The following is a 26,643-nucleotide window of genomic DNA, read 5'->3' on the forward strand; positions in this document are numbered from 1 at the left end:
GCGCTCAGATAAATGATTTAGTTCAGTCCCCAAAAAGTGTAAGATAATGACGAGACTGGGAATACTGAGGGAATGGACACCATAAGGAGGGAGGCAAGTACAAGAATGTGATAAAGAAAGTGCCAGAGTTGCACCTAGGGCGTGCGTCCACAAAATAACATTAGCAATACTCTATGGGGGAAACTGACGAACATAAAGCGAAATTTAAATCATTGTGCGAGGTAAAAATCAAACCTATCCCAAATCCTTATCCCTTCCCAGTGTCATGTAATCTTAATGGTTTTGCCCCTTTCTCCTGATAGTTTCCTACCCTTTGCTCATAAAATTCACAATTCGTGAAGCAAAAAGACTTAGACATGGGTACGACGACACCTTGAGGGGACTCGTTCTCGCAAGTTAAGGGAAAACTGGTGGGTGGGGGGGGGATATGATGACCACGCAGGCTACTGAGGGCCACTAACCAGTGTATAATGACAGCCTTTTTGAACTGAGAAACTATGACCGAGACGTAAGTGGGAATATGGAAATAAATAAATAAGAGGAAATAGTGGGGTAGCCTGGATGAGGGGTGAAGGACTGCCACCAGCAGCGGGCTGCCAGCCACGCGCCCTCCGCTCTTAGTAGTCCTCGTGACCGTCTTGTCAAGTGCCGGATTTTAATTGGAGCTTTTTGAGCTCGACGAGAACTTTGGTTGCCAGTTCAGTCAGTGAGGTTGAGAAGCTCGTGGAGGGTCCCGAGGAGAGGGAGAGTCTCGCCACAAGAGGAAACTGGAGGCAAGAAGGACAAGTACAAATACTATGATGATGATTGTGAGGGAACCTGTGGTGCATACTGATCTTTGTGGGGTTATGGGGTGAGTGTATTGAGGGAGTGGACAGGCAGCCACAAATGTGCAGTGTACGAGAACTGAAGAGCAAGACAACAACATTTGTTGTGGATTTTCAAATAAAGAGTGCCGAACCAACCAGGTTGTGGATATGTGGGCCTGTGGACCTCTACAAGAAACCTGCTGTTGGACCAAGATCTCACAACTTGAGCCTAGCCTCGGGCCGGGCTTGGAGTAGAGGAAATAGCTAAATTCCCCCCCCCCCATAAAGCCAGTATCAAGGAGGTATATAGAGATGTGTCAAGGAGAGTGAGAAGCAGAGGTCATGTTAGTAACGTGGTTGGAGACGGAAACGATTAGTGACCGGGGAAGTGTAGAAGAGCCTTTGCTAATCACATTTAGGAGAACAGTCGACTTGGAACAAAGGGAAGGAGTCCTAACGTAAGGTAACGACATTGTGCCTAGAAGGGGGAGCTGACAATTGAATGTTTCCATATCCAATGGTATCAAATGCATGCAAGACAAAAGTTGCAGTATGTCAACTCTACAAGAATGACAACTTGTAGAGTTGTCATATACTTGGTGTGGCATCTCCTGTGGGAAGCTTGGTTGAAGCAATGGTGGCGGGTGGCATTCCCGCACGTCTTGATTGGTTGAATTTCCGGAAGGGTTGAGCCAAGGGCTACAACATACACGAGGGCCGAAGATTTGTCATCTTCTCCAGAATTGACGGTGGAAGGAATTTACATTAAATTCCTGGCAGTATGAGGGTCCTGCCTGGGCCTCGTGACTTGCTATAAAGCTGGAATTGTGTCGTGTTGAAGTGTATTAAGGCGTGGTTCTTCAGGCCGCCTCCCGCCCTCTATGGTGGTCACGTCACAAAAATGGTGTAGTATTTAAGAACATAAGTGTAAACCATATTTTGACGTTGGGTATGTTTACGTCAACATACAAAGTGTTAGTGGACAGGTTGTGTTGGTAATGGTGGTTGGTTATAGACTGGTCCAGTGTAGCCTAGTAGACTGATTGATAGATTGATAAAGATTAAGCCACCCAAGAGGTGGCACGGGCATGAATAACCCGTAAATAGTAGACTGGACTTCATCCCATGTATAAGTGTTGACGTTTTCTATGCATTGGCCTATCGACTTACCACGTAGTTACCTAGTTGGGGTAAGTACGTGGCGCGTCCATAGGCCGAAGCATAGAAAGAACTATGTGACGCCACCACGTGACAGCCCGTGGCGTCGCTACACAGTTTAAAGGGAAGGTTACACGGGTGTGCAGGGCTAACCCTAGACAAACTGCCGTGTTCGCACCAGCACTACTGCTGCAATTTCATATTCTTATCTTGGAAGTAGTCCCGATATCTTCATCGTTGGGAATCGGGATCTGTGAAGAAATTGAAGTTTCTCTCGCGGAGTTATGGCCCCTACAAAATAAACTTTATAATTTATACCTAGGTCATGTTCCTGTAGGATAAGGTGTTAGTGACAGGTAGCTTGGAGCGCTGATGTAACGGTGTCAAATATGTAGCTTAATATATGAATCATAATCTATACCTATAGTTATTTCCTTTGTGCGGTTAGGAACCCGCACCAGTGACTGGTGGCGGCGTTAGGAACCCACGTGTGGACGCCTGGGGCACCACTATATACGCACCTGTGGACGCCTGGGGCACCACTATATACGCACCTGTGGACGCCTGGGGCACCACTATATACGCACCTGTGGACGCCAGGGGCACCACTATATACGCACCTGTGGACGCCAGGGGCACCACTATATACGCACCTGTGGACGCCTGGGGCACCACTATATACGCACCTGTGGACGCCTGGGGCACCACTATATACGCACTTGTGGACGCCTGGGGCACCACTATATACGCACCTGTGGACGCCTGGGGCACCACTAATATACCCACGTGTGGACGCCTGGGGCACCACTATATACCCACGTGTGGACGCCTGGGGCACCACTAATATACCCACGTGTGGACGCCTGGGGCACCACTAATATACCCACGTGTGGACGCCTGGGGCACCACTAATATACCCACGTGTGGACGCCTGGGGCACCACTATATACGCACCTGTGGACGCCTGGGGCACCACTATATACGCACCTGTGGACGCCTGGGGCACCACTATATACGCACCTGTGGACGCCTGGGGCACCACTAATATACCCACGTGTGGACGCCTGGGGCACCACTATATACGCACCTGTGGACGCCTGGGGCACCACTATATACGCACCTGTGGACGCCTGGGGCACCACTATATACGCACCTGTGGACGCCTGGGGCACCACTATATACGCACCTGTGGACGCCAGGGGCACCACTATATACGCACGTGTGGACGCCTGGGGCACCACTATATACGCACCTGTGGACGCCAGGAGCACCACTATATACGCACCTGTGGACGCCTGGGGCACCACTAATATACGCACCTGTGGACGCCTGGGGCACCACTAATATACGCACCTGTGGACGCCTGGGGCACCACTAATATACGCACCTGTGGACGCCTGGGGCACCACTATATACGCACCTGTGGACGCCTGGGGCACCACTATATACGCACCTGTGGACGCCTGGGGCACCACTATATACGCACCTGTGGACGCCTGGGGCACCACTATATACGCACCTGTGGACGCCAGGGGCACCACTATATACGTACGTGTGGACGCCAGGGGCACCACTAATATACGCACGTGTTGACGCCTGGGGCACCACTAATATACGCACGTGTTGACGCCTGGGGCACCACTAATATACGCACCTGTGGACGCCTGGGGCACCACTAATATACGCACCTGTGGACGCCTGGGGCACCACTAATATACGCACCTGTGGACGCCTGGGGCACCACTATATACGCACCTGTGGACGCCTGGGGCACCACTATATACGCACCTGTGGACGCCTGGGGCACCACTAATATACGCACGTGTGGACGCCTGGGGCACCACTAATATACGCACGTGTGGACGCCTGGGGCACCACTAATATACGCACGTGTGGACGCCCGGGGCACCACTAATATACGCACGTGTGGACGCCTGGGGCACCACTAATATACGCACGTGTGGACGCCTGGGGCACCACTAATATACGCACGTGTGGACGCCTGGGGCACCACTAATATACGCACGTGTGGACGCCTGGGGCACCACTAATATACGCACGTGTGGACGCCTGGGGCACCACTAATATACGCACGTGTGGACGCCTGGGGCACCACTATATACGCACGTGTCACCATGTGCATCTCGGCACCTCCCTGATGATCAGGGAACTATCATTTTTACAAGCTAGAGTTTCTCTGGTGTTATCAGCTTTCTCTGTTGCTCCACACGTTTGTTCTATTGTGTTGCGGTTACTGTGCGTGTCAGTGTGGCTGATAATGGCGGCCTTGAGGTGGTAACTAGTGGCAGCCCGCTGCTGGGGGCTCGACTCCCAGCATCATCTACACTACTGAGACCATTTAGTTGTCCAGGCTTCACGAGGCGCCAGTCTTTCGCACTTTACAGTTTACTCTGGGAAAGTACCTCTGGGCCCAGACTCCGCCTGCTGACCAAACTGTTAATTTTGGCATCTAAATTCCTGGCCGTATGTATGTACTCACCTAGTTGTGCTTGCGGGGGTTGAGCTCTGGCTCTTTGTTCCCGCCTCTCGACTGTCAATCAACTGATGTACAGGTGCCTGAGCCTACTGGACTCTATCATATCTACATTTGAAACTGTGTATGGAGTCAGCCTCCACCACATCACTGCCTAATGCATTCCACCTGTTTACTACTGACACTCAAAAAAATCTTTTTAACGTCCCTGTGGCTCATTTGAGTACTCGGTTTCCACCTGTCTCCTTGTTCACGTATCACCCGTGCTAAACAGTTATCTACCCTCTCAATTCCTCCGAGAATTTTATAGGTAGTGATCATGTCTCCTCTAACTCTTTTCTTCCAATGTCGTGAAGTTCAGGTCGAGTAATCCTTCCTCGTAGTTATACCCCTCAGCTCGGGGACTCATCCTGTCATCCTAACAGACCCAAAAGTGATTCCATGCACCCGCCTAACCCTCTGTGTATGAATGAAAAAAAGATTTACACACGACTCGACGCTCGAACACTTCCGAAACAAGTGCTTCACTGGCGAATTTTGTTCGAACCACAACGCTAAATGCTTCACCCCCGTACTACAAATACAAATAATCGACAACAGAACCTAAACATCTAACTTTTGCCTATATATACACAATATGCTAATATATTATAATAATTTATATTTGAGAAAATTCCCGTTTTGAATGAACGGCATTTAAAAATATCTGAATGCGTGTGTGAGATGGACCGCTGGATGTAATGGACTTGTCGAGGACGGGCTGCGGGGAGTGACTGGCCTCGTGGCACACACCTCAACCTTTACTAACTTCGTTTCGTGTTTGACTTGATGTGGACTCTAGGCTGGAGCTGCATATTCCCGCATTGGTCTGACATATGAGGTATACAAGATGCTGAATGATTCCTTAGTTTCTGAAGGCAGTGCTCATGTTCGCCAACCTTGCATACGCCGCTGATGTTATCCTTTTGATGTTGGCTTCGGGGAACAGATCTGGTGTGATATTAACCCCCAGATCTCTGTTCCTGACTTCTGAAGGATTTCCTCTCCCAGCTGGTACCTTGTTTGGCCTCGTATAAATGCATACATGTATGTATATGCATGTATGTATTTACTTTTTGTGCCTTTAGAATAGCTATTTGTTCTTGGACCCCGCTTTTCTAACCTTTTTTTTCCTGTACTCCGTATGTCTTCGTGTCTTGTCGGCCCGTCCGCGCGCGCGCACAATCCCCAGGAAGCAGCTGTCTAACTCCCAGATTTACCGCCAGGTGAAACTGAAACTGTCTGTTTATCTCGGCTGAGAATCAAACTCTTGGCCCTTAGGACTACGACCCCCGAGCGCTGCCCACTCGGCTCCGATGCCTTGTGTGCTTACCTATTCTTACTCTATTTGTGCCCGCAGGATCGAGAGTTGGCTCTTGGATCCCGCCTTTCTAGGCCCCGGCCGATTTAAAGTATTGACTTACCCTTCTGCATCATACCTAGTTTTAAAGCTATGAATAGTTTGCTTCCACAATGTGCTCCTATAGTTCATAACATTTCCCCACTAATATCACGCCAAAAGAAAATTTTCTATTATCTACATGACTAAGTTTCCAGCTTCCACCCATGTTTCCTTGTTCTGTTGGTATTCCATGTGAACATTTAGTCTATTTCCACTGTCAATCCCCTAATTATTTTGTATGCTGCTATCATATCTCCCCGTTCCCTCCTTGTTTCTAACGTCGTCTGGTTCAGTTCCTTCGGTCGCTCTTTTCCCATCCCATGCAACCCTAGGACTAGCCTCGTCGCAAATGTTTTAACCTTTATCAGTTTCCTAATGTGTGTCTTTAGGTGGGAGACTCAAAGACTGGTCTCACGTAGACAGTGTAAAGCGCTCTGAATGCCTCTTTACTTAGGATTCTGAATGACGTTCTAACTTTGCTAGTGTAGAGTACGCTGCTGTCGTTATCAGATTTGTGTGTGTCTCAGAGTTAGATTTGGCGTTACGTCCACTCCCAGGTCTCGAATCGTCACAGGAAGGTAGTTTCCCTGCATTGTGTAGGGGACACTATGGTCTCCTGTCATCTAGTCCAATATCCATAACTTGACACTTCCTTGTGTTGACCTTCAGTAGCCATTTCTCTGCACCATCTCTGCAGTTTAAGTTCTCTTAGAGTATCCTATCTTGAGGTTATCTTCATGATTTCGGTTTTTTTTAGTGTCCCCGCGGCCCGGTCCTCGACCAGGCCTCCCCCCCCAGGAAGCAGCCCGTGACAGCTGACTAACACCCAGGTACCTATTTTACTGCTAGGTAATAGGGGCATAAGGTGAAAGAAACTCTGCCCATTGTTTCTCGCCGGCGCCTGGGATCGAACCCAGGACCACAGGATCACAAGTCCAGCGTGCTGTCCGCTCGGCCGACCGGCTGGTTATTAGGTTATTCCATCTCGTGCGATTCCAGGGCCCCAGGATTGAGGCTAACTCAGAATAGTTATCCTATTGTAGGAATAGTCCTACAATCCTCATTTGTCACAGCTCGTCTCTTTTAATTTTGCGTCATCCGCGAACTTCAACACACATTACTCGACTCGTGTAGACATGTCGTTCTATACATGACTGGTGTAGACAATTTCTATATTAGAAATAGAACAGGTCCCAGCACCGATCCTTGAGGTACTCCACTCGTTACGGTTCGCCAGTCCGACTTCTCGCCCTCCCCCCCCCCCCACCTGACTTTCTCTGGCTCCTGCCTGTTAAGTAAGCTCTTACCCAAGCTAGAGGTTTCCCCGCTTACTCCCGCCTGCCTCTCTAGTTTGAATAGCAGTCTCCTGTGCGGTACTGTGTCAGTTTTTGACAGTTCAGAAATATGCAGCCTGCCCATGCTTCACTGTCCCGCCTTAGTCTTTGTTACGTTATCATAGACTTCCAGAAGGTTTGTAAGGCATGATTTTCCTTCTCTATTCCCATGTTGGTGTTTGTTTACATGTCTAATGTTCTCTAGGTGTGTAATCAGTCTTAACCTGATTATTCCTTCAAGTACTTTACAAGTATGTAATGTGTGTGTGTGTGTGTGTGTGTGTGTGTGTGTGTGTGTGTGTGTGTTTGACCTAATAGGCCAAGTTGCCCAATATACAGAGGATTCCTGAAATTATTTATTTTTAATGTTTGTCCTTTTGGAAATGATGCTTTCACATTATATTTCAAAAAGAATAAAACTAATAAATGATCAAAAATAACCTAACCTGTCAGTAATCCTTGTTCTTAATTTAATTGAATAATATTAATTGGAATAAACCAAATTGAAAAATATTTCAAAATAATAATAATAACAATTTTAAAAATAACTCAATCTGTTAAGCAAATCGGGCTTTGCATATTGGGCAAAGTAGTGTGGTTCTGGCTATTAGGGTGTGTGTGTGTGTGTGTGTGTTAGCGTGGTTGTGCTTGTGGGGGTTAAGCTTTGGCTCTTTGGTCCCGTCAACCAACTGGTGTACAGATTCCTGAGCCTACTGGGCTCTTATCATATCTACATTTGGTGGAGGCTGACTCCATGCAGTTTCAAATCACTTCTTGATGCATTCCAGTTATTAACTACTGACACTAACACAATTCCTTCTAACGTCTCTCTGGCTCATTTGGGCACTCAATTTCCACCTGTGTCGTCTCGTGCGTGTGCCCCTTGTGTTAAACTGTGTCTACCCCCTACCATGCCGGCCACTAGTCTGCTGGCAAACATCTCAACCGTCTCCAATTTAATTTTATGCTTGAGATATGGACTCCATGCTGGAGCTGCATACTCCAGGATTGGTCTGACATGTGTGGTATAAAAGGTTCTGAATGATTCCTTACACAAATTTCTAAAGACCGTTCTTATTTTGGCCAACCTGGCATATGCCGCTGATGTTATCCTCTTGATGGTGTGGACTTCAGGGGACAGGTCTGGCGTGATGTCAACCTCCTAAGTCTTTCTCTCCTTCTGATTCTAGATGAATTTAGTCTCTCAAATGATAACTTATATCTGGTCTCCTGCTCCCTACACCTATCTTCATTACATTACATTTGCTCTTGTATTACACTTACATTACACGAAGCGTTAGGGTTAAACTCTAATAACCATTTGTTGGACCATTCCTTCAATTTGTCCAGGTCTTCTTGAAACTTCATGCTGTCCTGTCTTAATCCTTCTCATAATTTTGACATCAGCAGCAACCCTTGAGAGGAATGAGTCTATACCCTCTGGAAGTTCATTTAAGTTTATCAGAAACAAGAGTACAATAGTTTATCAGAGTACAAAAACCCCGTGGGACTCCGCTTGTGACTTCATGCCAATCTGAGCTCTCACCCCTCACAGTAACACTGCTTCCTGTTGGTTAGGTACTCGCTTTTCCACTGGAGCACCCAATCACTTACTCTTGCCCGTTTCTCCATCTTATGCACCAGGCCCTTATGCGGGTATTGTCAATTACCCCATAAGAGTACTGTGTACAGTACACAGTACACAGTACTCAGTACACAGTACTCGGTACACACACGGTACTTGTGTGTAAGTGTAAATCTGTGGCCCAGGCTTGTATTGTGATAACTTGATGTGAAAGGCTGTTGCGTGAAGCAGCCCCACACATCAACTACGGTCTGGTCCGCTGCCACTTACAGCACCACCTTTTCTATCCGTCTCTTGAAAACGTTCACTATTGTTGTGGCAATATTTATTTGAAGGTCCGCCGTCGACCTGTGGTGGTCGTACAGTGTTCTGACCATGGCTATGGCTCCTACTCTTCAGTGGCTCTATTGTGTGTAGTATATAGGTTGCACGCACGCTAAGACATGTACATTTGTTGTTTATTGACTCGACTATCACATTTACAATGTTAAGGATCCAATTGTATTTTAACATACTGTAAAATGATAGATAAGGCTGAATTTGTTGTCGTTTCCAAGACTATTAACTGCTTAATTTTATATAAATTTTATATTGGTAATTAGTCAAAAGATTAAAAGCATCGTGTACTAGAAGCCTAAAAAAGGTGGTTTGATTTAGTATTGTACAAATTTAAAATAAGTTGTATTATTAGGGGGCAGACGTTTGTTGCTTCAGTATAAGACTGGAGAAGTTCTGCGTGAGGCGGCGCGCGTCCCGCCAGACATGTGCAGGAAGCCTCGGCTCTGTGATCCTGGACGTTGTCACCACTTGTGCACCATATTATTGGTGACCCGCGCGGGTGTCTTTACCGCTCTCCCGGTACTGGCCACCACTGTTGGCAACACTGCCACGCGGGGGTACTGTGTTGGATCACTGTGACTTGGATCACACAACTAGGTGAATACAGAGGACTGCTGCTTCAGGCTTCAAGAAGACCTGGACAAACTGAAAGAATGGTCGAACAAATGGTTGTTGAAGCTTAGTGACCCGCTCTAATGTAGCGTTAAGGGCCCGCTCTAATGTAGCGTTAAGGGCCCGCTCTAATGTAGCGTTAAGGGCCCGCTCTAATGTAGCGTTAAGGGCCCGCTCTAATGTAGCGTTAAGGGCCCGCTCTAATGTAGCGTTAAGGGCCCGCTCTAATGTAGCGTTAAGGGCCCGCTCTAATGTAGCGTTAAGGGCCCGCTCTAATGTAGCGTTAAGGGCCCGCTCTAATGTAGCGTTAAGGGCCCGCTCTAATGTAGCGTTAAGGGCCCGCTCTAATGTAGCGTTAAGGGCCCGCTCTAATGTAGCGTTAAGGGCCCGCTCTAATGTAGCGTTAATGGCCCGCTCTAATGTAGCGTTAATGGCCCGCTGGAGCATATTGTTCTGTGGCGGGCGGGAGTGTGGGATGACATGGAGGCGTCCCGCACTCCACCAAGCGTTAAGCCACAGTGTTTATGCGTGTGATGGTGGCTCCTGTAGCACTTTCACTCCGGCCTCTAGATTTCTAAAGTCTTCAGTTGGGTTCAAAGTGTCTTGCTTAATGTATCGTGTAATGTTATTGTTTTGTACAGTGGCAGCTTTGGTATTTTCTTGCATTTCCCCTCGGAAATGTATAACGTTCAGCTTTATATGTTTAAGCTAACGAGTCATCTGTTGTAACCCGTTTTTCTTTTATTCAGTATATATATATCTATTTTTTTAGTTTTAAATGTTTAATGTTAGTTATTACTAATGTTATTCCTGTGAACATGCAAAAAGGCACTTGGTAGTTGTTGTCGCCCCATGTGTATGTCTTACATGCAAGTTTCTTTAACCATTTAATTTGTTTTAGATAAACGTGGTCTATTACTATGACGCTTGTCTTGCAATATCTGCGTATATTTCAACATACACGCTGTTGAAGACGTGTGTGTGTGTGTGTGTGTGTGTGTGTGTGTGTGTGTGTGTGTGTACTCACTTAGTTGTACTCACCTAGTTGTGTTTGCGGGGGTTGAGCTCTGGCTCTTTGGTCCCGCCTCTCAACCGTCAATCAACAGGTGTACAGATTCATGAGCCTATCGGGCTCTGTCATATCTACACTTGAAACTGTGTATGGAGTCAGCCTCCACCACATCACTTCCTAATGCATTCCATTTGTCAACCACTCTGACACTAAAAAAGTTCTTTCTAATATCTCTGTGCCTCATTTGGGCACTCAGTTTCCACCTGTGTCCCCTTGTGCGTGTTCCCCTTGTGTTAAATAGACTGTCTTTATCTACCCTATCAATCCCCTTCAGAATCTTGAATGTGGTGATCATGTCCCCCCTAACTCTTCTGTCTTCCAGCGAAGTGAGGTTTAATTCCCGTAGTCTCTCCTCGTAGCTCATACCTCTCAGCTCGGGTACTAGTCTGGTGGCAAACCTTTGAACCTTTTCCAGTTTAGTCTTATCCTTGACTAGATATGGACTCCATGCTGGGGCTGCATACTCCAGGATTGGCCTGACATATGTGGTATACAAAGTTCTGAATGATTCTTTACACAAGTTTCTGAATGCCGTTCGTATGTTGGCCAGCCTGGCATATGCCGCTGATGTTATCCGCTTGATATGTGCTGCAGGAGACAGGTCTGGCGTGATATCAACCCCCAAGTCTTTTTCCTTCTCTGACTCCTGAAAAATTTCCTCTCCCAGATGATACCTTGTATCTGGCCTCCTGCTCCCTACACCTATCTTCATTACATTACATTTGGTTGGGTTAAACTCTAACAACCATTTGTTCGACCATTCCTTCAGCTTGTCTAGGTCTTCTTGAAGCCTCAAACAGTCCTCTTCTGTTTTAATCCTTCTCATAATTTTAGCATCGTCCGTGTGTGTGTGTGTGTGTGTGTGTGTGTGTGTGTGTGACAACCACCACACATGTTTAAGTGGTTTAAAATAAATTATCGCAGTCAACTCTCGATCAGTTGAACTAGAGTTAGCTTCCAGGGTAGTGTCGATTGAGACTTCTTGCTTGTCAACAACGGCTCGTGCTTGGGTTTATATTGGGTTGAGTTTGTTACTTTAATTAAATCTTGCTTGCTTATCTAAGAATATATGCTTAAGAGTAAATTGGTTTTAGTTTAATTTTGCCATTTAAGCTAAATTTAGAGCAATTTTGCCGTCTTGAGAGGAATGGTGGCAAAGGTGAGGAGGAAGAGGTCGAGGAAGAAGTTAGGTGTATTATCACGTTATTACTCTAGATGGTGGATATCTATGGTTAGCTTGGACTATATCACCTTCTCATTGACTAACTTGCATCATGGAGATACGACCACGGTACATATCATTGTGTTATGTAGCATAGTTGTGGTTATGGGAACCCCGTTAGTTCAAGGACCTTACGACAAGAGAATTCATAAACACACATTCACACTCCCCCCACCACACACTCCACCTGCACCTGGGGGGTCTGGTAGCTGAGTAGACAGCGCACGGGACTTGCCATCCTATGGCCCCGGGTTCGATACCCGGCGCCGGCAGAGACAAATGAGCAGTTTTTTTTTTTCACCCCCAGATGCCCCCTGTTACCCAGCAGTAAATAGGTACCTGGGAGTTAGGCGGCTGTTACAGGCTGCTTCCTGGGGGAGTGTTTACTCACCTATTTGTGCTTGCGGGGGTTGAGCTCTGGCTCTTTGGTCCCGCTTCTCAACCGTGTGGGGTGTGGAAAAAAACGATTAGTAGTTAGTAACAGTTGATGTGGGCCGAAAGAGCAGAGCTCAACCCCCCGCAAGCACAACTAGGTGAGTACACACACAGCTCACTAGCACCGTGAACACCTCGCTCAAGATCCTAATTTTACACAATGCACTATTCACTTAGGTGGAGCTATAGTTCTAAAACTACTAGTCTCTGTAATAGATTGTTTTGTGTTGGGGAAACGATGGTACTGTAGGAAGCAGGTGTCGAGTGATAGTATGTAACGGTGAGTGATCGTTAACCAGAGGTGGGGAGAGGAAGCACCACTCGCTTGGTGCCACAACCCTGGAATGTATCAGAGTTACTAGTTAATAAAAAGTATCTAGAGAAGGTTTGTGACGGCACTGGACATAACTTATTAGGCGGGTTGGTTATGAATGCGGTTAGCGCCTGCATGTCCCTGGTAATTGGACGTCTTATTGACGTTCTTGTAGTAACCTTCAAGTGTGAATGTGTCGGGTAAAGGACGTAATGGCAAGAGTTTTTACACCAGTATTTGTAACCGAAGGTTAATAATAGGCAATACTTTAGTTGTACATTTTTAAATGCTAAAATTTACACATACAAAATGTATAAATATAATGTATATACATATTGCTGTTTAACAATGCTGACAACCGCTTGTTTGAAATAGTGGATGTCGTAATTCACAATGTTTGAAAGCAATATAGACCTCGAGCATTCATAACATAACATAACATAACAGGAAGGTTTCATCATGGCTTCACCCCCCCCCCGACCTTTTGTCCAGTTGACCTTATGACAATTCCCATGCATCTTTATTCAATTATAACAACAATCTAATATTAGCAATCTACGTAACATTAGCAAGAAATGTGTAATTTATGTAAAAGGGAATATTTTAGTTCATTTATTATGCACCCGATACCCATCGTGTGGGCGGTAGTGGACAAGGGTTATGGCACATAATGGGCTCGGGGACTTAACCCCAAAATTCATTTAACTAAGTTGGCAAATAGTTGTAATGTTTTTATTAATGGCTTCCTATTGTCGGAGGACAAGCACCGGCCTTTCCTTGAATGCACCCCACAATTATTACCCATTTCCACAGCACCTATTTACTGCCACGCGGAAAGGGGCGTTGGGTGGGAAAGCCTGCCGAAAAGTGTGATCCGTCCGGGAAGTGAACCCAGGACCCTGGGTTGTGGGCCGGCCGGGATGTACATGAGTGGCGGGCGAGCAGCAAGACCCGAGCTGGCACTATATATCCGGTTTAAACGTGTACTCGTTGGTTAATGTGAAGAGCAGTGGGTGTGCCACATGTAGATGCCCAGGTAGGTATGCAGGTGTGGCAGTTATGGTACTGCTGCCGACTAGGATAATAACAGACTACGTCATACTGTCCTGAGAAGCAAAGGGCAAATACGTACACCAGTCTTGCCCTTGTCCGGTATGTGCATAATGACTAGACGCTTCGTTAGTGGGTGTTGTGGTCACGGGCGGCGCCGGGGACCCACACTCCAGGCCCGGCCAACACTCCCCATGGGGCGGGCACCCATGCACACTACTCTCCACGCTACGATAATGCGTTAAAACTTTACTTTTAGCAGAGTAGTCTTTTGTTTGTGTTAACAGATTAAAGAGAGAGGGGCAAGTGATGGATCACTTTTACTTGCCAGACTGAAGAGCGAGCTATTGTTATTCTAAGGAAGGTGCTAGTCGCAAGTCATTACAAGAATCTGAAAACTTAAGCAAACGCCTCCATAATTGTTGTTGGGTTTAGTGACTGCGAGAATGACGCTTAATTACCAAACTGTAACAAATAACCCGTTGTACCTTGTATATAATGATGGGATTGAAGCACGGACGTCTGGAGTAATGGCACGACTCGGCCTACGACACTCACTGAGGCGTCTCTATTAACCTGGCTCCAAGGTCACCAACACAGTACCAGCACCTCTGGCGGGCCAAAGACAAGGGAAGGGGTGTTTTAATGAAGACAATCTAGGGTGACCAGTGAAAATATCTGGGAACAGTGTGTGCCTCATACAAGGGACTGGGGGGGGGGTATACCTATCGTATATACTGGACTCCTTAATATTATTCTTTTTCTTTTACTTCATTTGCGTAAATTTGGTTCCTATTTGCTGTTCTGGTGGCATACTTTGTCACTTTCTCCCAGTACACCACAGAGACGCTGTTGAGTCAACAGTAAGCGGACCATCACAGGTCGCACTTCCGCCGTAGGGACGAGGTATGTGTGCGGTGTTGCAAGTGATGGCTGCCCTTGCAGGTGGTGCGTGGCAGCCTTGTGTATCTAGGACAAGGTCTCCTGTTTTTGTCCTCTTGAGGCAGCCTGGCCTCCTGCCTGCCTGTCCGTCCTCTTATTACGTTTAAACAATCTTCCCTTCAACACTTTTCAAAGTGGTTGACTTCTTGTAATTCTTGTTTTGTTTCGCCTTTGCATATAATGTGCAGTATTCTGAAGGTTTTGTGTGTTTCCAGTGTTCATTGTAAAGGAGTACACGTGTAATAATAAGAGTACTGTACTCCTTAACAGTCGTAAAGGGTTGAGTTAAAATTGAGAAGTGAACAAACCCCATGGAAGACGATGCACATTCATATTCAAAAAGTACACTATGAAAGCCCAAAACTAGTTACTTTTGCTAAATTCTTGGATAATTAAGTTGTACACTGCCCGTCTTCTTACATATTTATAATTTATTATATTTAACTAGTTATCGTGGATGTGAAAAAGCAGGACAAAGCTTTTTTATATAATTTGCTTAAACATTTAGTGGTCTTAAACTTTAGGAAGCTGTAAGACATTTGCAAAGTCGATATATGAAAGTCTAACACTTTAAAACTGAAATTATCCTGTGCCTCTTCCCCCTCCTACTATACTTTTCTCAATCACAATTGCGTGTTTTCCCATAATTTCTCTTTAACAGCCTGTTGCCCTTTGGCCGAGTGGTTGTGTAATGCTCTCCTAACCCTCCCCCCTCAATTGATTGCATTTACTTTCAAATATATTAAGATGTTTTTACTCATGCTTCACAACAGTAATTATTCCCCCTCCCGTGACTACTTCCCGGGCGAGTCTGTTCCCACCTTGTATGGTAATGGTGCTCAACCTACTAAGACCGCTAGACCCCACATGTGCTGCTGCAGGTAGCGGCTAACCCGGTGTCCATCACCACATGTTTGGTGGGTCATCCCTGCCTTGTACCCCCATTTCTCACGTGCGAGTATACCGGTGCATGCCAAGCTAACCAGTGTATCATTGTTGTAGGCCCCGCAAGAGGCATCTGTCTCCTCGCTGGGCAGATCCCGCACCAATGAAACCACGGTAAGTGTAGCGCAGCCTCATGCCCCGCCCACCTCCCTTCCCCAACCCACTATAGTTAGTCTATTAGATATTGTCTGTTGTAAATAACCCTTCTACGTTTTCTCTCATTGTCCTTTTGATTTTCTTTAAATGAGTCTTTCCTTTAGCACCTGGCTGCTGTATATAGCACACAGCTTTACTGGAACTGGGCTCTTCTTCCTTATCCTTTGATATTTTTCCCCTCCCAATCCTATAGATGAGCTTGCTTATCCGCCGTAGGCTCAACTTGCATAGTTGCTTAACACAGATGAAATTTGATTCTTTAATTTTATCCAGTGATTTGTTAAATATATTGTTTAATGAAAGTGTTAAATTTGAATAATTTACTGCCACAGAACCAAAGTAAAATTTGCATAGCCTATTTTGTTATCCTTGCTGAGCAAGGGTAAAATTAAGCCTAAATAACATAGTCTATCAGTAAAATTAAATTTCTTATTCAGATTATCGAACATGTATTACAAAATATGAATGTAGTGTCTGTGTAGCAAAACAATCTTTGCCAGCTAAGCTTAGTTTAGAATTCTGGCGAAAACGTCATATAGACACCAGCAGCTGTTGGACAATACTTCTATGTAATCTATACAGCTTTTACTCTTGATCGTAATTGTGATAGTTTCCTAGATTTTTCTCCCCTCGAAAATCTAAATTTATTTTATTAATTAATTAAGTTTCGTAAAAAATGCAGTGGATTAGCCCTTGAGGAAAGAGTCAGAACCTTGACCAGTGACCTGACCAGTGACCTGACCAGTGACCTGACCAGTGACCTGACCTGACCTGACCTGACGGAATCAATAATAATTAACCTCAACAAGCATCAATATTGCCGTGTTTTAATGTTCCTAACCACGGGTCACGTGAAGCATCTACCTGACCCCCAGATGGTATGGCATTTTCTTAATCCCAGCCATTTAACCACAGTATTAGTTTACAGATATTATATATATTGCTTCCACCTAATGTAGTGAGCTCCCAGCTTTACACAGCCTGCATTCCTGCTTGGCCTTCCAACTGCTGTAGAAAACTGACTCATAACTAAATGTTGCCAACGGTTTTAACTTTGTACCGAATGAACAAATCCACAAGCGCCGTGATGAGGGTTCGAACCTACGTCCGGGATGATCCCAGACACGCCTGGTGGATTTGTTCATATGATGTATCACGCTATTGTGATTTGTGTTTGGTACCGAAGTTGCGGTATCTAATATTTGCTTGGATTACACACTCTAGATATGTACCGACACCTCAAAGTTTACAGAGGTGTACAAGGTCATAGATGCACAGTATCATGCTTTGTTTCGGGTGTCCGTTGTAAAGGGATAAACGTGTCGTAATGAGTAAGAGTATAAAAGTACTATACATAATCCATAATAGTAAAGTTCAGTATTAAAATTAGGAAGTGATTGAATCCTATGGAAGATTTGGCACGTATTTTAGTGTTTTGTATATGAAACAAAGTCCAAAATCTTGTTTACATATTAGCAACTTTTGTTATATTTAATTAGTTTTAGCGTGATTCGATGAAAAGGCAGGACAAAGCTTTGCTACAAAATTTGTTTAAAAATTGAGTGGTCTTGGACTTTGGGGAACTGTAACAACGAATGAGTCGATACAAGGAAGCCTGTAACACTTAGATCTGAGATTAGCCTCTGCCTTTCCCCTCCCCACTCTCCTGTGTCCATACAATATTGCGTGTATCCCCTTAATTTCTCCATGATAGTGTATCGATGAATGCAGTTATTAAAGATTTTTAGATCAAATTGCATGAAATATTTTCAGCTCTTTTTCATTCGCTCGAGGATATTGGAAGATATTCTTGTCAGGGTTTGCTAGTGGCTAGTACGTATATGTAGACTAGGCTCATCATATGGTTTTTCAAGATTACATGATCTTGATCTATATTGCTATCCCTCCTATAGAATAGGATAGCAGTACACTTCGTGTACCAAAGCTTGCCAGTAAAAAAGAAAAAAAATATTGTCGGATAAAAGCCTCGGGAGAAAAAAAGGGGTTGGGAAAGACCAATAACAAGCCGCTGGCTTCCCGTCTTGCCTAACTTGTAGTGGTTCCGAGGATCGACGTCCCCGCGGCCCGGTTTCTGACCAGGCTTCCTAGTGGTTCGACTGATCTAGTAGCTTAGTAGAGGCCTCAAGATGGATGGTGGCCCTCGGGGTAAATAAATAGTAAACTGCTGAAGTACAGTATATGAAGATTTCCTTGCACACGAGTATATGGGATCATAATTTTGGTAGATAATGCACTCCACCTTCCTGACACTCTTCCTGTACATTATTAGTGGGGTCTTCCCTGATGTTTGGTGTTGTACAGGAAATATTGGTAGACTCCTGTGATGGTATCATGAATTATGTAGTGGCGTTCCTGTTGTTTGACTAATGGTTACCTGTTGGCCTTGAACAAACGTGTGGTGTATGTTGTGGTATAAATGATGTAACATAGGTGGAGCTGTAGTTAGTGGAATAGGTAGCTGGACAAGATGTGGTATAATGGTATGACTGTGGTTGGATGTAGCTGTTGGTGGAAGGTACTGTATAGGTGGTTGTGGTTGTGATATAAATGCCTCTGGTGATGGGAAAACTCTTGGTATAGATGGTGCACGCATGGATTGTCTTCATTCAGTGTTGGAATTTATATTTGAAAATAGAGAATAGTTTATCACGTTTGTTTTTGCATTTGTTGTATTTTCTTTGGTGCATTGCTCATTTATCTTCACGTAACACTTGTTACATTCTATGCTGGGAGACTTTTGCCATTTTTAATATTTTGCAAAATTTGTCCTGTCATAAATTACCTGTTTTGTGGCATTTTGAATATCAATATATATCTTTTGATTCCACATTGCAGTAAAATTTATATATAATTTAATTTTTTTTCAGCTGTATGATAAAATAAAGGAATTACAGCCAGAAGTAATCCAGAAGGTGTTTGCTGTGAAGGGAGACATCACGATGGAGGGCCTCGGCCTCAGTGACGAGGACGAGGCCAGGCTGGTCAACGAGGTGGAGGTCATCTTCCATGCTGCTGCAACTATTAACTTTACGGTCAGTTCATACCTTGTACCCCATTACCCGTTCATGCCTTGTACCCCATTACCCGTTCATGCCTTGTACCCCATTACCCGTTCATGCCTTGTACCCCATTACCCGTTCATGCCTTGTACCCCATTACCCGTTCATGCCTTGTACCCCATTACCAGTTCATACCTTGTACCCCATTACCAGTTCATACCTTGTACCCCATTACCAGTTCATACCTTGTACCCCATTACCAGTTCATACCTTGTACCCCATTACCAGTTCATACCTTGTACCCCATTACCAGTTCATGCCTTGTACCCCATTACCCGTTCATGCCTTGTACCCCATTACCCGTTCATGCCTTGTACCCCATTACCCGTTCATGCCTTGTACCCCATTACCCGTTCATGCCTTGTACCCCATTACCCGTTCATGCCTTGTACCCCATTACCCGTTCATGCCTTGTACCCCATTACCCGTTCATGCCTTGTACCCCATTACCCGTTCATGCCTTGTACCCCATTACCCGTTCATATCTTGTACCATTTTTTAAAATTTTGTTAATTCCACAGGGGAAGAATTTTGTAATGATTAAAATGGCTTGTAAATCAACATACGGTACTCTTGGTACTCTTGTCTAGATTAGTGATTACAGCATTAAATTAATCCATCACTTGGAACTGTTCATTTAAACCTTCATGTGCTGTAAGAGGTTTGATTATTTGGCTTCTGGTACAGTAACTCAAATATCTGTAATCTAGACCAATTCATGTTGGTGTTAAATTTTTATTTTTAACCCGAATACAAATTTGGATTTAATGTTATACTGAATGAGAAATCTGAATAAATTAATTAGTTCTTGACTTCTCAACATCTAAATAAAAATTCAGGCTACTGAGATTTTGTAAAACCCTGAATAAATTTGAATTCTGGACTTTCCTAGTAAAAAAGTGTTAATTTGCATGTCCGGCTCACTCATTACTCACCCATATAATTTAGATCTAGTACACGGTACCAAGTACACGGTACCAAGTACACGGTACCAAGTACACGGTACCAAGTACACGGTATAATGACATAAAAGATCACTAGATTGAGACTGCCCATGTCCTATTAGAAACAGATAATAAACCTGTATAACTATATAACACTATAATCCACAAGTATCTACAATGACTACGGACACTTGTTTCCATTTTCTGATTTATATACGGTACTTGTCAGCCTTGCGCCCTTTCCCCTTGCATTAACAAAATCTACTTTCATAGACTATGACAAGAGTAGTTGACAGTCTTCCATATGCCATAAAGGTTCATCTATTTAGCCTTATCAATTCTTTTTTTGCATACACCCGTCATCTTTGTTTGTTTACCTAGTTAGTTTTAAATATTTCTCACCATCTGTACAGTAAAGTCTTGCATAACACCACCACGTGATGTGATAAACCCCCAAATATTGTAATTATTGCCCTTGTATTGCAAACGTGCTTCTTTCCACAATTATTGGTTTGCTATTTTATCACTTACATAAGCACATGGTACTGTATTGTGCATGTCCTTAGACATTAAAGTTCCTTGATCATTTATCTAAAGCTACATAAATTAAAAGCTTAATTTTTGTGTGGCTAATCACACTTACTAGCCTTCAAATTACCCATGAAAATGAAGTTATTAAAAAATTTAAACCGGTTACATTCTATTTATATAGTTACAATACATAAATGGCTACATAATTACAAAATGTTTCACGAAAGTCTTAAAACTATTAACATTACTATTTATAAATATTCTACAAATTTTCTACACAAGATACATTAGCTACAATTACTTAAACGTAATCTTTAATAATATACGGTACAGTAAACCCAAAATGTTTCCTTACGCATATACAGTAGTGTCTATAATTGCGTTGGTAATCTTAACTCTTTTCATATCTAATTTCACACAACCATTTCGAAATGTCAAAGCACCTGTCAACCATTTAATTTTTTTATTTCAATGGTGTCCAAAATAATAGTGTACCTATACATTATTGAGCAAATTGAAATTGTCCCCCAGGAGCCCATGCGGGTAGCGGTGAACATGAACATGCTGGGGACTAAGCGTGTTGTGAGTCTGGCGACAAAAATGAAGAAATTGGTGGTGAGTAATAGTTTCTCTGTATTTTCCTCTTCTGGTATAGGAATTGTACGAGTCTGATAAATAAAAACATGATGATGAACAGAAAAGATTAGGAACTGAAAGTTACAACATTTTTAGTAAGGTGACAATCCTCCATTTGGGGCCTATATTATGTTTCGCCATGTTTATGTACTTATCAGGTCTGATGGAAATATTTATTTGTAAAAATATACAGTGGTAATGTAAACTAACACAATTGTACAGTAGGTCTATTTTGAACAGCCGCTGTGTGCTTAGCGTTGTCAATTCTTAAGTGGCATCTCTATAACTTCCTTAGTGAATTCATAAGCGAGTCGCCAAACATTACATTCGCCCAAAATGGTAAAAAGTGAAATTCCCATAACCCCCCCCCCCCCCTTGGACTCAAACAATCCATACGACCATTAGGTAGTATGCAGGCGATAAGTCACAATAACGTGGCTAAAGTATGTTGACCAGACCACATATAAGAAGGTGAAGGGACGACGACGTTTCGGTCCGTCCTGGACCATTCTCAAGTCGATTGTCTCGAGTCACAATCGACTTGAGAATGGTCCAGGACGGACCGAAACGTCGTCGTCCCTTCACCTTCTAGTGCGTGGTCTGGTTAACATTAGGTAGTATGGATTGTTAGGCTGATTTATGGTGACACTTGGTTAGATTTTGGTTCTTTACAGTTTAGAATGACGTAGTAATATTGAATGGTCGATGATTGTTTGGAATTTAGTGATTTTTGAAGGGTTTCTTTGAGCAAATACTGCTCTTTGGAAGGGGACAAGACAGTTTAACAAGTTCTGGTCCATAGGCATAAGGCCACTTCAAGCCTGGAGGGAGAGCTCTGCACCAATTGTGAAATGTAACTTGCAAACCCTGTAGGCTACTTAACTTGTTCCTTGCTTGGTTAATCATGTTCTGCCTTATACTTTGTCAAGTGAGCTAAGAAGTCAAATTCCTCCATAGTTCATTATTTCACTTCATCTTTATTTCACTTCATCTTTATTTCAAACTTCATCTGCCACTAAGCAATAAGACAAAGTGGAAGATGGACATGCATTTGGGTCGAAGATATGTTGGGAAGTTTTCATTCCCTGTATGCGTATTTGGAAAGTCGAATCCATTGAAAAAAGAGGTTCTTGAAGCAAATTCCATCCACAACTCTACAGTAACATTTTTAATAATTGTTTTTCTTAGTAGCACGTAAGGTATGCACAGCTAGGAGGCGGGGCATAAAGAGTTAGAACTCGCTTCCCCTGTAATCAGTGATGGGGTAAGCCCTGATTGGTAATCACTGAATATATATAAAATATTGGAATTTTCTACCATTTCATTCCCGACCCTTTACATGCTGCTGCCATTTCCTCGTGTTCAACTATAGGGTCTCAGTAGTACAGTTGGTTCTAGACTCGAAATCGGGAATTCCAGGTTCGAATCTAAGAAGTGACAGAAATGGTTGGTAAAGTTTCTTGTCTAATGTCCGTGTTCACCTAGCAGGAGTTAGTCAGCTTGTTGTGGTGTTGCATCCAATGGTTAGACCTTGAGTTGAACCTCAGTATAAGAACAACGTGTAATATACGCTATAGCTACCTGTCCCCGACACAATGAATTATTATAATTCAAAAGAAGGGGAAAAAAAGTGTTAAAAATATCCCATTTTCTTTCAGTCTCTGGTGCACACTTCAACTGCATACAGCAACTGTCACCTGCCCGAAGTTTATGAGGAGCTGTACCCAGCACCAATTGATCCTGCCCGCCTTATACAACTGACAGAGTGGCTCGATGACAAACTGTTAGAATCGCTGACACCTCATTTAGTGTCTCCACGCCCAAATACCTACACATACACTAAAGCCTTGGCTGAGCATATCCTAGTCAATGATGGTGGAAGATTACCCATTTCCATTATTAGACCCTCTATTGGTAAGTTATGAAATGGTCCCAAAATTACTGTTACAGTACTTTGAAAATGTGTTAAAAATATTAATGTATCTGTACTTTAATCTTTTGTATTTATATTGTCTTTCTTTTCTCAAATTTCAGTATGTGGAGCATGGCGTGAACCTGTTCCTGGTTGGGTCGATAACCTGTTTGCATTTACTGGTTTGCTGGTAGGGATGGGTAAGGGAGTTCTTAGATCCCTGTACATCAAACCAGGAATAACATTAGACTTCATACCCGTTGATGTGCCCATCAACCTGATGATTGTTTCAGCATGGAACACCGCTGTTGGAAAATACAAGTTAGTATATAAATCAGTTTTCCTGTTTCTAGTAACCTTGTTGAATTTCTACTTGCAGAAGGGAAATAGTTAGCTATCATTGCTTAATATTGCTTTAATACATTTGTGAAACTGGAGGCATAATTTATATATATAGTGTTAATTACAGAAGTAGAATATTATAAGTGTTGAAGTTGTTATACTTTTAAATATTATATGATTTACTGGAAAACCTTCTAGTCTATTAAAGATACTTGATTGCCGAGCTGTACTGACTTGGACATTTTGCTCCAGCAGGGATTCTTTTTTTTCCTCTCCCTTCTCTACTGTCATGGCAGAGTCGTATTGGGGGTATAGACAAAAACAGTTCGGCTCAATGAGTACATAGTCCTTACGTAATCTTATCAGTTTGCCTTCCAAAATAAATTTTCCTCAATCGAGAAAGAAATTTTGACTAGACACTCGAAAGCATTTCCTGGAAGAAAGAAACCCAGAATGGCAGAGAGCAAGTAGCTAACTGAAGTGATTTCCGATAGACAAAGATAACAAAAACTAATGCTATGGTCTTGTCCTCAAATAACGAACACCATAGCCTGTACAAAAAAAAAATACAAAATGTGAAGGAAGCAGGTGGGCTACAAAGACACACGGGGAATTAAAAGCAAGAGGGAGAGTGGAGATTTAGGTTGAGGCCCAAAAGGGGTAGCTAAATGACTAGCTCTATCCTGGGAAAACTACCAAATGTTATGACATAAGCAGAACACCCGACATTCTTTGTTACTGAACAACCACTTTGCCAATAAGATTAGGCACATTTTCTTAATTTTTCTTAAGCAAGAAAAGGGAATAGAGGGTAAGTAAATTTGATCATGCCCCACTAAATATTTCTTTAAACAAATATCACTTTACAGTGAATGATCTCTAGTAAAGTATAAAACAAAACATTGATGACTGTGTGACACAGAAATAATGGTTAGTTTGTGAGGATATTTTTGATTTGGATGATGTACTATTAAAGCACTGGAATACATTAACACTTCATCAGAACATTATATAGCTAATGAAATGCAGATGCTGATCTGCAAATGCCACATTAAAAAAAAAAAAAACCCGGCATAATGGTGGATTCATGTTACACACGTTCCTGACGATTCTCTTCCTCTTGTGTTCCTTGTACACGGTTTCTGAATAAAAATTATTATTAAAGAGAATTAAGGATTATATGCCACCTAGAAGGAATCTAGGACCTGATACTACAGGCATAAAGCGGATGAAGAATAACTCTCCTTGAACCAGGTACTTTAATATTCATGGTGTCCATACGTTAACAGGCACAACAATAAATCTTTCCTGCCTGCACCAAAAGGTGAAATTGAGGGCACCTATGACGCTAAGGTGTTGGTTATCCTCTATGGACAAGCTTGATGCAAGATGGAAAGGAGGAAGCATTCTATTAAAGGAAGGCATAGGTGCAAAGGGTATCATCAGTACTGTTGGGTTCGTGCTATACTCAAAATTGGTAATCCTGGGCAGGACAAATCATTGGCATGTTTCCTTTCACCTAATACCTTTGTTCACCTAGTAGTAAATAGGTACCAGAGAGTTGAACTGTCGTGGAACTACGACACTACTGTTGAACTGTTGAACAGTAGAACAGGTTGAACAGGAACTGTTGAACTACTGACCCTCCTGAGGAGGGTCAGTAGTTTGACTTTAATGGGCAGAAGTGCTCAATATTGGCCTAATGAATTTTTTATTTATTTTATATATTTTATTTATAAATGCAAGAGTTCTTACATTCTTGTACAGCCACTAGCATGCATAGGATTTTAGGAAAGTCCTTAATCCTAATATTCGCTGAAATAAGACCCACCAAATCGTTTAACAACCAGGTACCCAATTTATTGTTGGGTAAACGGGCTACAGTTAGGAACAGCCCAGCAAATCCTCCTCGGCCAGGATTTAAACCCAGGCTAAAGTGCTCTCGAAATGCCAGGCGAGTGTCTTACCACTACACCACGGGGACTGCTGTATATAACCCCCCCCTCCCCACCCCCCAATACCTCCCAATAAAACTAATTACCTCAACCCAGAGGTAAGTTTAGTCCAGCCTGGGACCTGTAAAGTCCCCACATTGAACTTTTTATTTTTTTTTTTTATTTTTTTTATTTTAAACAAGATTTTAGCAACAGGATGTTTAAGGAGCATTAAATATTTAAAGTAAATGTAATGGACAAGACTATGAAATCCCTTATCTTGTAATCTTATTACCAGCATTCTGATAAAATGTGATTGATTTGTAGTGTTTTGGAGATAGAGAATCCTATGAATGTATCAAATATGGTCTTTACTCGCTTTACCTAAACATTGTAATATGATTGAAGTAGCAATTTATATTAACTTTTTTCTCAGGCCAAGACCAGTGCCAATCTTCTGCTGTTCTACGGGATCACAAAAGCCCCTAACGAGTGATTCACTAGCAGCACACTTACAGAGGTCGGTACGCTCCTTTCCCTTCAACTCGCCACTGTGGTATCCTGATGGCTCGGCCAAGACCACCAAGTTGATGCATCAGATCCATGTGTATCTAGTGAACATCATCCCAGCACACATTGCCGATACCATAATGTGGGTTCTTGGAAAAAAGCCAATGTAAGTAAATAATTTAATCTTGTTTTACAAGATGTATTTTATTAATCATTCCATAAATGATCAGGTTTATTAGTCATAATTTGTTAAAGAAACTATGTAGTGTGATGGTTTTAAAAGATTGTGCACGAGGGTTTGTAGATAATTTCCGTAAGGATTGTCAAAGGGAAGTGATTGCCATGTGAAGTTTGGTCTGTAGTTTCTGGCTGCATTTTTTATGGTTTTCTTGAAGATATCGGTGATATTACTATATTACCAATCTTGAGTATTTTCCACACTTTTAATCCTTTTCCAGTGATTAAAAAAATAGTTTAGTAGATAGTTGATCAGCCAACACAGCAGGTCCCAGGACTTCTCTTCAGACTGTCTCAGGGCAGGAAACCATTGTTGGACACTTTAAGACATTCTTTCATTACTTAATGCAATAAGGTGTAGGCTCAACACCAGTAATGGCACAAAAGTGAAACTCCCAGGAAAGTAGGTTACAATAATGGGAGGTAATGTGGGCAGTTTATATATTGGTCTCCAGGGTTGGGGTTGTAATTTATTGGAGGGTACAGTAATGCTGTATTACAGCTGGTGCTAGAGAGTATTTTTTTAATTATTTTTTATGGTAATTTTAAACTGCCAGCTTTGTTTTTTTTAAATGAGTAGATTAAGAAACGAGTAAAGAATTTGAATAGT

The 26,643-nt window shown here is 43.1% G+C and overlaps 1 protein-coding gene across 2 annotated transcripts in view; it reads left to right on the forward strand.

Annotated features, from left to right (window-relative positions):
- LOC123769435 (putative fatty acyl-CoA reductase CG5065) overlaps positions 1-26,643 on the forward strand; it is a 57,791-nt gene that overhangs the window by 26,754 nt on the left and 4,394 nt on the right. The window contains exons 2-7 of one of the 2 annotated variants that reach the window (XM_045760534.2): positions 15,809-15,865; positions 18,796-18,960; positions 20,994-21,077; positions 22,757-23,012; positions 23,133-23,331; positions 25,723-25,962. In XM_045760534.2, the coding sequence (XP_045616490.1) occupies positions 15,809-15,865; positions 18,796-18,960; positions 20,994-21,077; positions 22,757-23,012; positions 23,133-23,331; positions 25,723-25,962 (1,001 nt within the window). The remainder of the gene's footprint in view (positions 1-15,808; positions 15,866-18,795; positions 18,961-20,993; positions 21,078-22,756; positions 23,013-23,132; positions 23,332-25,722; positions 25,963-26,643) is intronic. The other variant, XM_045760535.2, reaches the window with a different exon arrangement.

Source organism: Procambarus clarkii, chromosome 63, assembly GCF_040958095.1.
Source record: "Procambarus clarkii isolate CNS0578487 chromosome 63, FALCON_Pclarkii_2.0, whole genome shotgun sequence".
NCBI lineage: Eukaryota > Metazoa > Arthropoda > Malacostraca > Decapoda > Cambaridae > Procambarus > Procambarus clarkii.